General features: G+C 41.4%; 1 protein-coding gene across 3 annotated transcripts in view; it reads left to right on the forward strand.

The window, feature by feature from the left end:
- CDC42SE2 (CDC42 small effector 2) overlaps nucleotides 1-16,733 on the forward strand; it is a 107,244-nt gene that overhangs the window by 56,482 nt on the left and 34,029 nt on the right. For all 3 annotated transcript variants that reach the window (XM_065599322.1, XM_065599321.1, XM_005303071.5), the window contains one exon: nucleotides 10,404-10,745. In XM_065599322.1, coding sequence (XP_065455394.1) covers nucleotides 10,692-10,745 — 54 coding nt within the window. In that variant the 5' untranslated portion in view covers nucleotides 10,404-10,691. The remainder of the gene's footprint in view (nucleotides 1-10,403; nucleotides 10,746-16,733) is intronic.

The raw sequence follows: 16,733 nt of genomic DNA on the forward strand, positions 1-16,733 counted from the left end.
AGGAAAAAGTTGACACTGCAATTAAGATTTGCCAATACATACAGGTATAGGAGTATTCCCACAGCATATGGGTTAAGGTAGCACGTGTTGAATCACAGTCCCAACATTTGTCTGACTTAGCAGCACCTGTTTTGAGTTTGGAGAGGGGTCAAATGCCTCCTCCATATGATTTTCCACTGGATTAATCATAAATGGAGGTTCAAGGAACAATTTGGAGCACTGGCTACAATTTGTTTCCACCAGTTAGCAGAGAATAATTGGTCTAGTTCCTCCTCCCATTTCTTTTTTAGGAAATCTGTATTTAATTTAATTTTGCTGGCCAAATGTGCATATAGTGTTGCCATAGGGTTTAGCAATCTGGGTAATATTGGGAGAAATTAAAGCAGTCCAGATGGGTTGGGATAGCTCAGGCATTAGGGCTAAAGAGATGGGAAATGGTATGTTTAAGCTAGATATGTTGCTATCACCAACCCGTTGATCACAATCGACTGGTCAATCCTAGGGACTCTCCCAGTTGATTGCGATCTCCAGCAGTGTAGTGGGGCTGCTGCTAAGGCAGGTTCCCAGCCTAACGCGGCCCCACGCCGCTCCCAGAAGTGGCCAGCATGCCCCCAGGAGCAGTGTGGGGCCAGGGCAGGCAGGAAGCCTGCCTTAGCCTCGCTGCACCACCGATCGGGAGCCGCTCACAATAAGTGACACCCGGCGGGATGCTGCACCCCAGCCCTGAGCCCCCTCTTGGAGCCAGCACCCTATACCCCCTCCTGCACCCCAAGCCCCAACCCTGAGCCCCCTCCCAGAGCCAGCACCCATACCCCCTCCTGCACCTCAACCCCCCACTCCAGCCCTGAGCCGGTGAGCCTCCTCCCAGAGCCAGCACCCCACACCCCCTCCTGCACTCCAACGCTCTGCCCCAGCCCAGAGCCCCCTCCTGCACCAACACACTCCCAGAGCTTGCACCCCCGTCCCTTCCTACACCCCAATCCCCTGCTCCAGGCTTAGCCCAGAGCCTCCTCCCACACTGCAAACCCCTTGGCCCTAGCCCAGAGCTCACACCCCCTCCCAAACCCCAACCCCTTGCCCCAGCCCGGTAAAAGTGAGTGAGGGCGGGGGAGAGCGAGTGACGGAAAGATGGGGGGATGGAGTGAGCGGGGCAGGGCTTTGGTGAAGGGGCGGGGTAGATCCTGGGTTGCCCTGGAATTCAAAAAGTGATCTTGGGTGTAGAAAGGTTGGAGACCACTGCTCTAGACTGAATCTTTCTTTTAATATTATAAAAGGGAGGAAAGTATAATTTCCAATAAATGGACTGATGGTCAAAGTCCCCTTCCTAATCCAATCTGGTTGTATGATGGGGTTGCCTGCTATATGGAGTTTTGAGTTACCCCAGAGAGAGGCCTTGGCATGTAGAAAGGGGTGATTTTTTTTTAAATTTAGTAGACATTGTACATGAAGTATTTCTGGCTGCCACAGTTCTGTAGGGAATTGACGATAGTATAAATGAAGCACATTGGAAAGGGTTAAAGGAGCAATCAAATCTGCTTTCAGCAGGAGCCAATCCAGGGCTCTACAGCATAAGGGAACGAGCCACTCTATTGCTTGGCTTAGAGTTACTGTCTGATGGTAAAGTTTAAAGTTGGGGAATCTAAAAGCACCTGTTTCGACGAGGAGCTGTAATCTTTGTAAGGAGATTCTGTTTGTTACCAGCAACCCTCGTTGTGAGAGAAGCTCTAACGCCCCCCCCCATCACCCCCAAACACACACACAGTCTTTAGAATTACAAATAAATTTTAACTTTTATTTCAATAAAATGAGGAGGACTTGTGTTCTGGTGAAATGTGGGAGGACCTTGTTTTAAAAAATAAGTATTTGAGCTGCAGAGTGTGGCATGTTGTTGTGGGGTGAGTATGGGGCTCCTTCCTGGCATAGAATAATAGAATGAAATGTTTCAGAATTCTTCAGAGCTAAGGGTATTCCAGGTACCCCAAGGACAAAAATAACATTAATGAGATCTGATGAATTCTTAGTCTTTCATAAAATCAATATTGGACATTTCTGTGAGTCTGCTGCCTCTTAATTTATACAGTGGATTTTGAATATAAAGACCTGTAAAGATTTACGGGGGAGGGATAGCTCAGTGGGTTGAGCATTGGCCTGCTAAACCCAGGGTTGTGAGTTCAATCCTTGAGGGGGGCCATTTAGGGATCTGGGGCAAAATCAGTACTTGGTCCTGCTAGTGAAGGCAGGGGGCTGGACTCGATAACCTTTCAAGGTCCTTTCCAGTTCTAGGAGATAGGATATCTCCATTAATAATAAAAATAAAATTTTGAAGATGGCCTGGGAGCACCTTGTTGAAGACCATGAACACATTGAAGAAGTAATGTTGTTAATGTTCTGCACTGGTCTGGTAGTATTCTCTTGCATTCAGACTTCAAGATGGAGGAACTATGTTCCTAAAATTTACTTCTAGGTTTGCTCAGATTCTTGCACCAAATAATGTAAGTAGCGGTCTAAGCAAAAAATGTATGTGTTTTTATAAGAGAGTTGTTATTGCAAGTAGTGCTCTATGTGCTGAGTGCTGTACAGCTATGTAGGAAGACAGTCCAGCCCTGAAAAGCTTGACTGAGAAGACAAAGTGTGAGAGTACTCAGAGTACAAGTAGAGTGGCTAGGGCAGTAACTGACACATGGCTTATTATTTCCATTCTTTAATATATTAACTGTCTCCAGAGGTCCCCCTGTCTAACTATTGTTAAGTGGTCCTCTTCTTTCTTCTCTCCTCCCCTCCAACCTCTCCTGTTGTGTTCCTTCTTGCTATCTGTCCTTGATACAATCATGCCCTCCTTCCTTACTTCCCATTTCCTCTTCTCCTTCAGAGACCATGAGTTGAGTGGGAGAGTTACCACAAGAGAGGATTAACCCCCCAAAGCAACTGTCCAATCAGGAGAGTCATGAAAGTGTTTAGAGTGATTTAAAACATCTCAAGATACTAACTGGGTCTGCAGGGGGAAGGGTATTGAGGCATCATCTCCTGGCCCTATCCAGGGAGTCTCTGGTCAGCTGGAGGAGGTGGTTCTTCCGCTCTAGTGTGTAAGTTTGTAGGGCATTGGGGTTGAACTTCATTGTCTCCTCTGCCTCTTTTGTTGCCCACCTTCAGCCCTGATTTTGTATACTTGGAAACTATTTGGGAAAATGGTAAATTTAATTTTGATTTTGCAATAAGGTTGGAGTAGACAATGAGTTGTGATAAAAGTATGAATATAATTTTACACATAACTGACCAGATTAGAGCTGATTGACAGTTAATGCTAATTGTGTGTGTGTGTGGGGGGGGGGTGTCTTTAAATGACCTAACAGTGTAGCAGAGCATGCCTTTTACTTTTTGATATTTACATATCAAAAGCAGCAAATGTTTGATTTAAGCAGATTGGTCAGGCACCCCCAGTTGGCAGACTTCACAGCTTCCTTGCTGGGTAGTCCTCATTGCAGTTATCAAACAACTTTGACTTCCAAACCCAGCAGTACCCAGATGGGATGGATAGTGTAGACGTAAGAGCACAAATATTTAAAATGGAGCTTCCTTTCCAATGACTATATCTCTGTGCAACCTGTGCATGAACTTAGTTGTTAACAAATTCATGTCCCATAAATGACTTAAGTATAAAATAATATTGTTGACAGCTTTGTAGATCTATAATATGTAAATGTTCTTTTTGAATAACAATGTGGGTCTTGGTAACAGGGGAGGCTAGTTAAATTCAGATGTGATATTAGCACCTGCAATAATTTTTCTTCCTGTGGTTTACTGTGCTTTGTATCTGCTGCTAGCAATCATCAAATAGCGCCGTTACCACACTTCCTGTTTGAAGCTTCAGCGAAGAAAATACAGCCAGAGGATAAGGAAGATTGACCTATGAAGGGAGCCTATTAAAGTGCAGGGCTGGAGGGTGGGGGGCAAATGGGGCAATTTGCCCCGGGCCTCACAGGGGCCCCCACGAGAATATACTATTCTATAGTATTGCAACTTTTTTTTAATGGAAGGGGCCCCCGAAATTGCTTTGCCCCAGGCCCCCTGAATCCTTTGGGCGGCCCTGTTAAAGTGTTTTAAAGTGAGGAAGCAGTTCTTACACTGTAATTACAGAACAACTTGCTTTCTTCGAACTCTCCCCTCCCACTGTCAGCGTGTACTGTATTCCTATTCAGGTCAATTAAGATTAACACTGATTAGCCCCCTTTCTGTGAGGAGTCCTGGAGAGCCTGAAAAGAGAACTTTTTTCTTTTTAAAGTTCTTTCTCAAGGTTTATCAAAGTTCAGTAAAGTTGTTAATATGGTTTTAATAAATTAAACCTCTGCTCATACTCCTAATTGCCACACCTTGCTCTACCCACTGATTGCCCGTGACATTTTATTTCTGCATTTTAAATTTAAGATTGCAATGTAACAATTCTGAGTAGTAGTTTCACTTTTGCATTCCATCAGCCATAGAACTCATTTTGAAACAGTGAAAATCGCCTTAGTACTTCAATTTGTGAAAGACAAAATAGATCCGTATATATAGGTATCCTCATCCCTTAGTACTGTTTGTTTAAATTCGCCACGAAAGGCAAAATAAAGTTTAAATATGATTCTTTTAATCGTGATTGAGAGACAGTTTGTGTGACACTGTTTTATATGTTCTCTTTAACCCTCAATTGTATTCTCCAACTAAACTGTTGCAAAAGATGTTACTAGGATATAGTAATAAAGTGTATGGTTCTCCCTTAGTAAGGCTCTTGTTAAGTTGGTAGTGGGGGCAGGATGAGGATATAGTCTGTCTCGTTTGGAGCTGCATTACCCAGCTGCTCAATTAGAACAGCACTGGGAAATTATGTAAGAGCAAAAATTTAGGTTTTTTTTTTTTTTTTTTTTTTTTTTTTTAAGCATTCATCTTGAACTGCATGCTTCAGTCTTGTTTAAGAGGATAACCTAGTGGGGCCCCAGTAATCTGGGAGGTCTAGACAGACAAATGCAGCACTATATGTAATGCGGTTTGCTACTCACACAATACCACATTAAGGGCTTGATGCTGTGGAAGTGCAGAGCACTACCTGTGAGGTGCTGAGTGTCTAAATCCCCATTAAGCATGTGACGTTTAGGGTGCTCAGCACCTCACAGGATCAGGCCTAGGTACTTTCACGTGAGATCATGATTATATAATTATCTGATTGGTAGCTGTAAGGATAATCAATACCCTTTATATTTAAACCAATAATTAACAAAAAGAACAACTTACTCTCCTTGTTTAAATTACTTCTTAAACAGGGTTTCAAAGGACATTAAGAGAACTCTGAGGAGTATATCATTATTGCTAGCTAGAATGTTGATGTCTCTTTTGCCACCTGCTTAATTGCATTTTTTCCATTTTACACAGCAGCTTTGTGCCTCGCCCTACATAATAACCAAACCACAGTAAAAGTCATTTGTTTTACAGGGCAGTGCATATAAAATTCCAGCTTTTTGACAAATAGTCATCACTTTTATTTTCTTTCTTTCTTTTTTGGTAACCTAATTTTAAAAATTAGATAATTAAAATGCCACAACATTCAGTTGTTTCAAGAGGTAGAAATTATTTCTAAAGGGAAAAGGAGGGAAAAATTCTCTTCACATGGAGAGGAAGCAGACAAAAAGGCTTCTTGGCACTGTTATATAGAACTATAAAGACTGAGGTGAATTTAGCATGTACTGTGTAGGAGCTATTGTGTGTGCTTAACTTTACTTGTTCTAAGAAAAAATATTTGAGAAGTGCTATAAAAGAATGATGCTCATTGTAGTGTAACTTACACTTTGAGGTTCAGTTGTTTAGTGGGTTTTGTTTGCACACAAAAATAAAAGTTTCAAATAGCATACATGACCAAAATCCTATTTATTAACAGCGGCGGGGGGAGGGGGGGGATTTTCACAAGCTTTGCAACCCAGAACAGAATTTCAGATGAACACAAGCATTTCCAAGCTTTGTGGATTGTTCCCAGGGCTTCAACTGACCACAGCTCTTCAAACTGCAAAGAGCTGGAAGAGCATTCTGGGTATTAGAATGCAAATAAGACTATGAGCTGCAGAAGAATTTCCCTATATGTGTGGGTTTAGATTTAACCAGGGTTTGAAAATTGAACCACTGTAACAACAGGAACTTAATATATTCAGTTCTGGACCTGTGCCAAAAAAGCTCTGTTAGACTAAGGGACTAGTGACACTCTATGGCCTGATACTTCATGAGCTTCCACGGATACAGATGAATATGTTATACCATTGGTAGGGAAAAGGGAAACCCAACAATACAGTTCCACAGGGTATTTATTTCTAGCTCTAGTAGGTAATGATACATCAGGCCTTGTAATATTGTCACTGATTATCAGCTAGCTTTTCCCATTTCAGTTCTAACAGAGTCTTAGTAGTTAGTATCACCTGAGTTGCAAGAGCTAGAAACCAATGCCTTGCTTCACCTCTGAGCAACTTGGAATCCCAGCACACCATACAGCATTAAGCTTTAATTGTAGATGTTTGCTGTACTATCACAGAGCTAAACAAGAGTCAGAAGTTGCACACCTAACATAAATTAACCATATTCTGGTTGCAAAACCTAAGTTTTGTGACAGTATTGGATATGAAGAATTCTAGAAATCAAGTGGGATGCCTCCTGGGATTAGAGTTATGAGAACCAACTGAAGGTGGAATTTTCAAAATTTCTCTGTGCTGGCCTAATTCTGTTCACATTGAAGTCAATGGGAGTTTTACTATTGACTCCAAGGGGAGCAGAGTTAGGCCTGTGCGGTGAACTTTTGAAAATCCCAATCTAAAAGATCTGAGTGTGCCGTGAGTGTACTTGGAATTGACTTTTAAAAAACTTCTCCATTGAAGTGCCTTGTCTTTTGGTATTTTTAAAATTTTAATCCAGTGAAATTTTACTGTCTTTATATTACACAGCCTAAGTACTTGAGTCATTCTGTTAATTCTTCCATTTGCATCAGTGTATGAAATAAGGCTAGAACAAATATTTCTTCAGATCAGCAACAATGACAATTCTGGGGAATGCATAAAGACAACTCTGCAGTGAAGGCTTATGAACTAATTTCTTTTATTTCTTTGTTTTGGGGGCAGCCAGCTGTCATGGAAACTTGCTGTTTCTTGACCAGCTGGTAGTTGATCCACATTCACCTGGTTGTCAAGTATCAGAGGGGTTGCTTATTGTCGGTGGTGTTGGCAGTGGATTGAGGGAAGGGAGGTAGAATACCGTTTCCATTTTATCCTAATTCTGGGGCTGCTAAATGTAGGCCTGGTCTACACTAAAAAGTTAGGTTGACCCAGCTATGTTGCTCAGGGATGTGAAAATCCACACCTTTGAGAAATGTAGTTAAGCCCACCTAACCCATAGTGAGGACCGTGCTAGGGCGACAGAAGAATTCTTCCATTAACCTAGCTACCACCTCTCTGGGAGGTGGCTTACAGCTGTGCCACTGTAGCGTTTCAAGTGTAATCAAGCCCAATGTCATGTACAGATGCTGTCAATTATGTTAGTAGCTTCTTCAAATCAAGAATATAGAAATTAGTATTATTACCAGGGGTGCAAGTAGGGCGGTACTCTCCAGTACACGGTACTGGGGAGGGGGGCTGCGTTCTACTCCTCAAAGGAGCAGAAGGGGCTAGGGAGGGGTGGGGGGGACGGAAGGTGTTTAAAGAGTGTTTTTGATTCTGTTTCTCCCCATTGGCCTGATTATCCATGACATCCATACTGCATCCACATAAAGTCCAAATCATTAGAAGAATGCCTCTGCTTGCACTGATCAGAGGATGTTTGGATTCTGATGTCAGTCCAGTTCTGCAGCCTGATAGGAATCGGGGGTTGTCCCCAATGTACCTAGAATTCTTCTTTGCAGCCAAACTAGTCGAACATGCATTTTGTGAACTGGAACTGGAGCAGCAAAACAATGAAAACAAATGCCCCATTTTCCAGCTTTGTGGGTGAGAGAACTATAAGTGAAGATTATAATGCTGGACACTGACAGCCTTAAACCAGCCAGCTGCCTCAGGAATCTGGCAAGAACTTTGCTGAAAATATGTTCCTCATCTTAGCAACAGAGCTAAGACTTATTACGCATCAGTCGACCTTTATCTGAATGAAACTCCTTCTGATCTGACAGCTCAGACATTGTCAGTTTCATCCAGAACAATTTACAAACTTGGAACCTAATCCTGTAAACCCTTAATCATTTGATCAATCCCATTGAAGACAATGGGACTATTTGCATGACTATGGACCGCTTTTGTGGACTGGTAGGAGTTTCAAGAGTCTGTTCCTTTAAAGGAAGTTGAATCCCCCATTAAAATGCAATGTTTGGGTACAATCCATCATAGGCGCTGACTTCCCCTCTGCCCGGTGGGTGCTCGACCCCCACCCCTGCCCCGCCTCTTCCTGCCCTGCATCGCCCTCACCACACCTCCATTCCACCCCTTCCCCCAAGTCCCCACCCCTGCCCTGCCTTTTCTCCTCCTCCTCCCCTGAGCACGCAGCCTCCCCACTCCTCCCCCTCCCTCCCGGAAATTCTTAAGCACTGCCAAACAGTTGTTAAGTGGCAGGCGGGAAGCACTGGGAGGGGAAGGAGCGGGGACGTGGCGCACTTGGGAGGGGAGAAGGAGAGAGGAGCTTGGCTGCCCGTGGGTGCAGAGCACCTGCTAATTTTTCCCCGTGGGTGCTCCAGCCACGGAGCACCCACGGAGTCAGCACCTATGAATAGCATAATGCAGTTTCGGATACAGTTCTACTTAAAATTTGTCTTTTAATAAGCCATACATATGCTGAAATGGCTCCTCACCCAACTCCTATATTCCATATAAACAGACTGAAATACTACATATTTGGGGTGAAAGTGAGTAGTTAAGCATGTTGATGTTTGTATATACAAAGGATGGTGTCAGAGGGGACAGGGAGAGCATGGGGGCCCTGGGTTGGGGCGGGGAGGAGTCACGTGGCAGGTCATGTGCCCCCCTTGTGTCCCTCCCATGAGTGCAGTACCACCAAGAAATGATTTGTACTTGCACCACTACTTGTTACTAGAGTTTCTGTTCCTTAGAATGACATTCCTGTACATGAACTCAAATATCTAATTACCTTTATTGGAGACAAATTTCATGACGTCTAAGTTTCCTGCAAAATTGGAATGCATAAATTTAGACTGTCAGTTCATCAGGATAGAATCTTTCTTTCTTTGTACTGCGTCTAGCCCAATGAGTCCCAAACTTATTTGAGACCTCTAGGTAATGCAGTAGTTTAAATAGTAATGTACAGCAGTTTGTGTATTGGATTTCCATAAATGGATTAAACCATTTATATAGTTACTATTTACATTTTTAAAAAATAATTGTGTAATTTTATAATTTTGTAATCATTTAGTTTTCCATTTCTTTACAAAATAAAGATAGATTGTGCATGGAATGACCACAGTAAAATCACCAGGGAATTACTTTGGGGGCAGGGGATGGAGACTTCAGGTTAAAGGTTAAACAAAAAAAAACCCAATATATAGTTTAGCAAAAGAATGGCAGGAATTTAATGTGTCAGTTGTTCCACACTAGGAGTTTGTGTTTTAAGAAGACAGTCCCACATTTCACGTGTTTTCCCATTATGAATGGAACTATATATGGAGCGTCAGGGTAGAGGGGAGGGAAAGAAAAGTATTTGTGTTGACAGAATTTGTGCCTTATCAGCTTCAGTTTATTGGTAAAGTCTTTTTCAGAATTAGAAAAGGGTGACTTGGATAGCAAGGTCCCCATCTGCATTACAAAAACAACCTCAGGGCAACCAGTTACAAATCATTAAAATTTGCACTACAGGACCTTAACTGGTTGTTACTGGGCCTAATCTGAGTGAGCTTGGAACAAATCATTGCTTTTACTGAATATTGGTTTTATTTTATTTTATTTTTAAAGCGGGTGGGAGGAGATGTCAACAGGTAGATTTCCCTCTGAAGTTTTGTCCTTTTCTCCTTTGACTCTGATCAGAACTTGCTTTTTTTATTTATTTATTTTGCTTAAGGGGTTTGAAAGGGAGAATGGGCAGCCAAAAGAAAAAAGATGGCTAGTGTAACATTCTCCGAGCCAGGACACTATTCCTAAATGTAGATTCTGATTACATTATCTGTAACTTTATTACAAGAAGTCATGGAATCTTTGTATTACTTGAGACTCTGCCTAACACAATTTTTAGTGGTGTCTCTATAGAAACAAAAATGTGATTGAAATAAGTGTGCATCTTTTGGGTCCATATATGATTCATGGTTTAAATATTTGTTAGGGCCTATCGGGTATATATTCAGAAATCTGTCAGCTTAAAAAGACCTATTTTCTTTCTTGCTGACGTAACACACTTTTCTCTTTCAGGTAATTGCCTTTAGAATAAGGACCAAGAGACCATTTATACATGCTTCTTCGGTGCTTGGACTAACACATTCGGAGAGAAGACTCTTTTACATCTTTGTCACAAACTTGATTATCCCACGACTTAACTGCCATTGGGGAAAGCTCACAACAGAAAAAAAACCTTTCCCACTTTCGGTCCATTACACAGTAATTGAGCTAAGGAACGTTCTGCGTGGAGGCTCTATAGCAGAGATTTGGAATTTTGCTGCTTGCTCTCATCCTCTGTGTTCACACTTCAGACTGTAAACAATGAGTGAGTTCTGGTTGTGTTTCAACTGCTGTATTGCAGAACAGCCTCAGCCTGTAAGTATGAATCTCTGCATTGTTTCTGTATGTAATCAAGTATATTGTTCTTTTTTTTTTTTTCGTACTATGGACTAAGCTCAGTGAAAATGAAAAAATCTAGCATATCTGTTTAGCTGTGCTGTATGAATAATCAAATCTATTTCAGGCTGATGTGGATATTTTGATTTGCAAAGATACTAAGGAAGATGGGGGGTAAAGGGAGCAACACAACAAATGGCCCTAATGTAGGTCCCAAAAATGGATGGAAAATTGGAAATATAAAAATCCAACTTCAGCTTGTTTTGTTGCTGTTTTAGGCTAAGTTGAAGATGGGGTTGGGTGAGGTTCAGGGAAGGGAATATTTATATTTAGAAATCAAGTGTGAATTCCAATCCTGACCCCATTGAAATCAACGGCAAAACTCCCATTTTTTTGCCATTGACTTCAGTTGTAAGGTCAGGATTTCACCCAGTGTTTAGTTGTCACTCTTTAGGATTTGTTGAGGAAATCTTGAGAGAATGTGTATTACAATCAGTTAACTTGATTTGCACCACAATCATTTGAGTTTTGCTGAAAAGAGGAATGGATGTGATAATGGCTAAGTAAAGCATGAAGGAATACAAGACAGAAGCACTTCAAAGCGTCATGCCCGGAAGACAAAATAAACTATCTAAATGCTGGAACAGTAGAGAAGTGATTTCCTCCCCCCCCCGTGGCCCCCCCCCCCCCCTATTGAGACTCAAGAAATAGATTTAGGGCCTCTGCTACCAGGTACTGGATCCAATACTGTTGTGCTTCTGGGAGAAAACCTATCTATCATGCAGGTAAAGTAGGCCAGGAATTTGATTACCAGCAGTTCTGGAGATGTCTTCACAACTACACCTGGGAAGATCAATCCTGTTGAGTAGTGCACCCAGATCAGTCCGAGTAGTGGGGTAGAGAAAGGAGAGTTCTTTATTCCAGACAATATGTGGGAGAGAGTACAGTGAACATGGGAGAGTATGTTTGAATTAGAAGTAACAATAGAATCACAAAGTGGTGCAGCTCACAGCAACACAGATAATTTGGTTTTGTATTGACTTAAGGAAAGCCAAAGCCACTGAAAAGCGTAATGCCTACTTGCTTTTCTGAGACTGTCAGGAATAGTTATTGCAAAAAGATTGAAAGCAAAAAGAATCCTGAAGTAGTAATGGAAGTATCAGTAAACCTAACAGTTTAAACCTCCTTGGTGCACAGTATAAATGTAACTTGCTGTCATTTTTAATGAAACAGGGTTGTGGGAGGAGTTCATACTCAGATACCAACATGGGGAGTTAAAATTCCTCTAATGTGGAATGAATACCTTGCAGTCTTTCAAGACTTGCTGTGTCAGTATCCTAATGACTTACATAGTTTGAAGACAAAATGTTTTAATAGGTTTAATGTGAGTTGTGATGGCATTCTGGAATTAAGAGAATGAATACACCCTTAGGCTATATAGTACAATTCCATGTAGTTTGCAGAGTCCTAGCATTTCTTTAATTTTATAAATAACAGTAGAAACCAAAAATATGTTCCACTTGTTTTTAGGAGCTGTAGATAGCTGCTTTTCTAAACCCTGATTATAATTTTATGCTACAATAAAGTTATTGCATGGGAGCGCAAAATGAAATGTGTTACAGCTAACATAATACATTAGTACTACAGTTCTTAATCCCCAATAAAGAGTGGAGGTTATAGTTCAAAGCCGAATAGGGGCTGCAAGCCTTCACCCACTCCTGTCTCTGATGTGGATTTGCTCAGTAACTTGTGCTCCTTCTTCCTCCCTCTCGCCCCCAAGATACAAGTAGCACCCTGTAAAGCATTTCATTTGTTCCTGAAGTGCTGCATTTCAAGGGTTGTAGGACTTGGCTGGCACACATGAGTACAATAAGAGTTGTTGCAAAGGATTTTGCGTGTGACTGAGAAGTAGTTTGTGTGACTGCATGTGAGCTGTTAGTATTGTTGTAGTTAGTAACAGACCTAGAACTCTTAGATTCCATTTCTATCTGTGTTCCTCTTCTGTCTAATTGGGACTAAAATTTCAAGTTGCAGAATGTAAGTAAATTGTTAACATTATACAAAAAAAATTATCAAATCTAAATCAATCCCTTTTCCATTCTGGGGAGGTAGATACAGTGACTTCTCTAACCTTCTTAAAAATAATTTCTTCAGAAACTGGGAATGATTCTCAATGCACATAAAACTACTTTGTCTCACTATAGCCCAACACACATTAAGAGTCTGAATATGTCACCCTTACTAATGGTTGAGTAGTAACTCATTCTGCAAGCAGCCGTCGTAGAATCAATGGAAGTACTTGCAGAGTGAGGGTACTGTTCAATGTAAGGATGGCAGAACTAGGCCCCAGGATGTGCTGCTCCTGCAGCAGAGCCTCCTGTGGGATGGGTTTCAGCAACTGAGTCACTTCGTTGGCTTCAGTCTGCGCCTGCTGCTGGCTCCCATCACTCCCCATGCTGGGTTCTGGGGCCAGTGGGGCAGCATCCCAGCTGACCAGCGCAGTGCCCAGAACCCAGTCAAACTCCTCCTAAACTGAGCACAGTGTCAGCAAGGTGCCTGAGATGTGGTTCTGCTTCCTGATTTTCCTATACTCAGTCTTGAGATGCTTAATCAGATCTCTGCACTGGTCACCAGTCTGGTATATTTGAAGCGTTGCCAGCTTCTTGTTTATTTGCTGGTATGCCTGGTCATTCCTGGTACTTTGATGGAAGTCCACTGTTCTGCTGGCCTCACACCAGAGGATCACCAAAATCTGGCTGTGCTCCAGTGACTGTGAAGCAGTGTGGTGCAAAGGCTTGTCATGTTAAGTCTCCATTGCAAACACAAGGCTGCTGATGGTGTGTTTGCATTTCGGTGGTCAGAAGACAATGGAAGAGTTAGCGCTGATTCACTGAGCTGCTGCAGTACACCAAGGAGGGATGCTTTTCTTTTCATTGGCCTCGATTTGAGGATTCTTGGGATAAAGAGGACAAAGGTAGTTGGCCCATGGGATTGTGGGATACTTTTGTTGGACTCCCAGGGCCTCAATTGGCAGGCGAGTGGAGGGGGGGGGGCTGCATCTTTGCTGCAAAGCAATAGGGCTTGAATCCTGGTTTGGATCCTCAGTACCCACAGGTTTCTACAACTCTAGGGCCAAGCCTGAGTCTGAGAGATTTGTGTATAGATAGAAGAGGGGTTTGGGCTCAAGCCCTAGTCTGAGCCTGGGCTTATGTTGCAGTGTAGATATACCCTTAGTGATCAACTTACTGTGAAGTTCCCCTGTACCATGAGACAGCTGGAATACATCAGTTGCGCTGCCCTCAACCATCGTGTCGAATGTAGGGCTAAATTCTAATCTAATATGTATAACTCGGAGTTAGCACAGTAGCGTTTTTGTATTTTGAATTATGTTTTAATGCACATGCTATTCGCTGGTGGTTAAAATTTGGTTCTTAGAAATTGACTACGGGTAGGGGAACAAGTTCCCTTGGCTTCTGAATTGCAGTGATCTAACATGCAAGAGATTTTTCTGGCCACGTGCCCTATTGTTGGTATATTTACACATTAAGACTATTGCTGATTAGGCATGCTGGCTTCAGACTTACTGTAAAATAATATTTTTGGTAGATTTGGAGTAATGCATTTCATATTTATTTGATTATTTTATAAAATAGTAAAATTATAGAAGACTGATCTTTGTATATTAAAATGAATCATTCTTAGTTGCTTGCTGACTGAACCCTCTGCCCATGAGAATAAATGAATTGCAGAAGATTTTTTCATGTATCCTGTGTATTAATGTGTAATGCAGTCGCACATTTATACATCTAATTACACCAGCATCATCTAGTACAAGGACTCTGAGTAATAAATCAAAGCCTCAAAAAAGATAAATTGCTTATGATGATGTATCCAGCTTCAGGCAGCACCTTATCATTCTAATCCAAAAGTTTTCACGCTGCAGTTACTGTTCAGCCTGCATAATATTTTTTAAAAGAATCCTGCAAATGAACAAATATGGAATATGCTAGATTTAGCATAAAAGATATCTGCATTTAATGATTTGTTCCTTCCAAAGTAGGAAATATGTAAGCATTGTCCCCATTACTCAGACTAAGCCACAACTTTCATGTCCTTGTCCCAATCTTGTCTCTGTTTTATGTCTTCTACTGTGCCAACCACCACACCTAGAACCGATTCCCTAACCTGATCCACTGTTCCTTCAAGTCCATCACTAAAACATGTTTCTTCCAAAAGGCTTGTAAAGATTAATCCTCCCACAGAGAAGCGTGGACAAAAATTGATGTTGTGAAATAAAAATCGTGGAAGCAAAATAGACACATACTTCACTTTGTTCAGTTATGTTGCTTATATTCCATTCCATGCTTGGAATGTATCATGTCTCTTAAATATGAAGTCCTTTCATCATGAATTCTGTGCTTCCTTCTTTGTCTATAAAACATCTAGGAAATTTTGGATGTCACATAAATACTAACAGCATAGTTTTTGAGATTTTTAGCTCCATCAGGGGAAAGATACGAAAGGTATAGAAAGTGTGTGCATGTGTTCTCCAGCATATCTAGGCTTGCCCTTTCAGTGATGAGTTTTCCTCTGCCCTCCAGCTCCAGGAGGCAGGATGAGACTGCTGTTCACAAGAAAGTTTGACTCCCACTTCTGGGAAAACCCCAGGTTATTCTTCCAGCCTGCTTCAACAGGTGGTCTCCAGGCTTCCTCCTGTCCGGGATTACAGCATTAAAAAAACCTTTAAATTAGGGCTGTCAATTAATCACAGTTAATCCACATGATTAACTCAAAAAATGAATTGCGATTAAAAAAAATTAATCACACTGTTAAACAATAGAATACCAATTTATAATTTATTAAATATTTTTGATGTTTTTCTACATTTTCAATAGTGATTTCAGTTACAACACAGAATAAAGTGCACAGTGCTCACTTTATATTATTATTTGTTATTACAAATATATGCACTCTAAAAATGATAAACAAAAGAAATAGCAGTTTTCAGTTCACCTCATAGAAGTATTGAAGTGCAATCTCTATCATGAAAGTATAACTTAAAAATGCAGATTTTTTTGTTTGGTTACATAACTGCACTCAAAACCAAAACAGTGTAAAACTTTAGCGCCTACAAGGCCACTCAGTCCTACTTCGTATTCTGCCAATCACTAAGACAAACAAGTTTGTTTACATTGACAGGAGGTACTGCTGCCTGCTTCTTATTTACAATGTCACCTGAAAGTGAGAACAGGAATTTGCATGTCACTTTTGTAGCTGGCATTGCAAGGTATTTACGTGCCAGATATGCTAAACATTCTTATGCCCCTTCATGCTTCGGCCACCATTCCAGAGGACATGCTTCCCTGCTGATGATGCTCATTTAAAAAAATGCATAAATTAAATTTGCGACTGTACTTCTTGGGGGGAGAATTGTATGTCTCCTGCTCTGTTTTACCCACATTCTGTATATATTTCATATTATAGCAGTCTCGGATGGTGACCCAGCACATTTTTATTTTAAGAACACTTTAACAGCAGATTTGACAAAACACAAAGAAGGTGAGATTTCTAAAGATAGCTACAGCATTTGATCAAAGGTTTAATAATCTGAAGTGCCACCCAAAATCTGTGAGGGACAAGGTGTGGAGAATGCTTTCAGAAGTCTTTAAAGAGCAACACTCTGATGCGGAAACTACAGCACCCAAACCACCAAAAAAGAAAATCAACATTCTGCTGGTGGCATCCGACTCAGATGATGGAAATGAATATGCGTTGGTCTGCACTGCTTTGGAGCGTTATCAAGCAGAACCCATCATCAGCATGGAAGCATGTCCTCTGGAATGGTGGTTGAACCATGAAAGGACATATGAATCTTTAACGTATCTGGCACGTAAATATCGTGCAACGCCAGCTACAACAGTGCCATGCAAACACCTGTTTTCACTTTCAGGTGACATTGTAAACAAG

Source organism: Chrysemys picta, chromosome 6 (assembly GCF_011386835.1).
Source record: "Chrysemys picta bellii isolate R12L10 chromosome 6, ASM1138683v2, whole genome shotgun sequence".
In the NCBI taxonomy this organism is placed as follows: domain Eukaryota; kingdom Metazoa; phylum Chordata; order Testudines; family Emydidae; genus Chrysemys; species Chrysemys picta.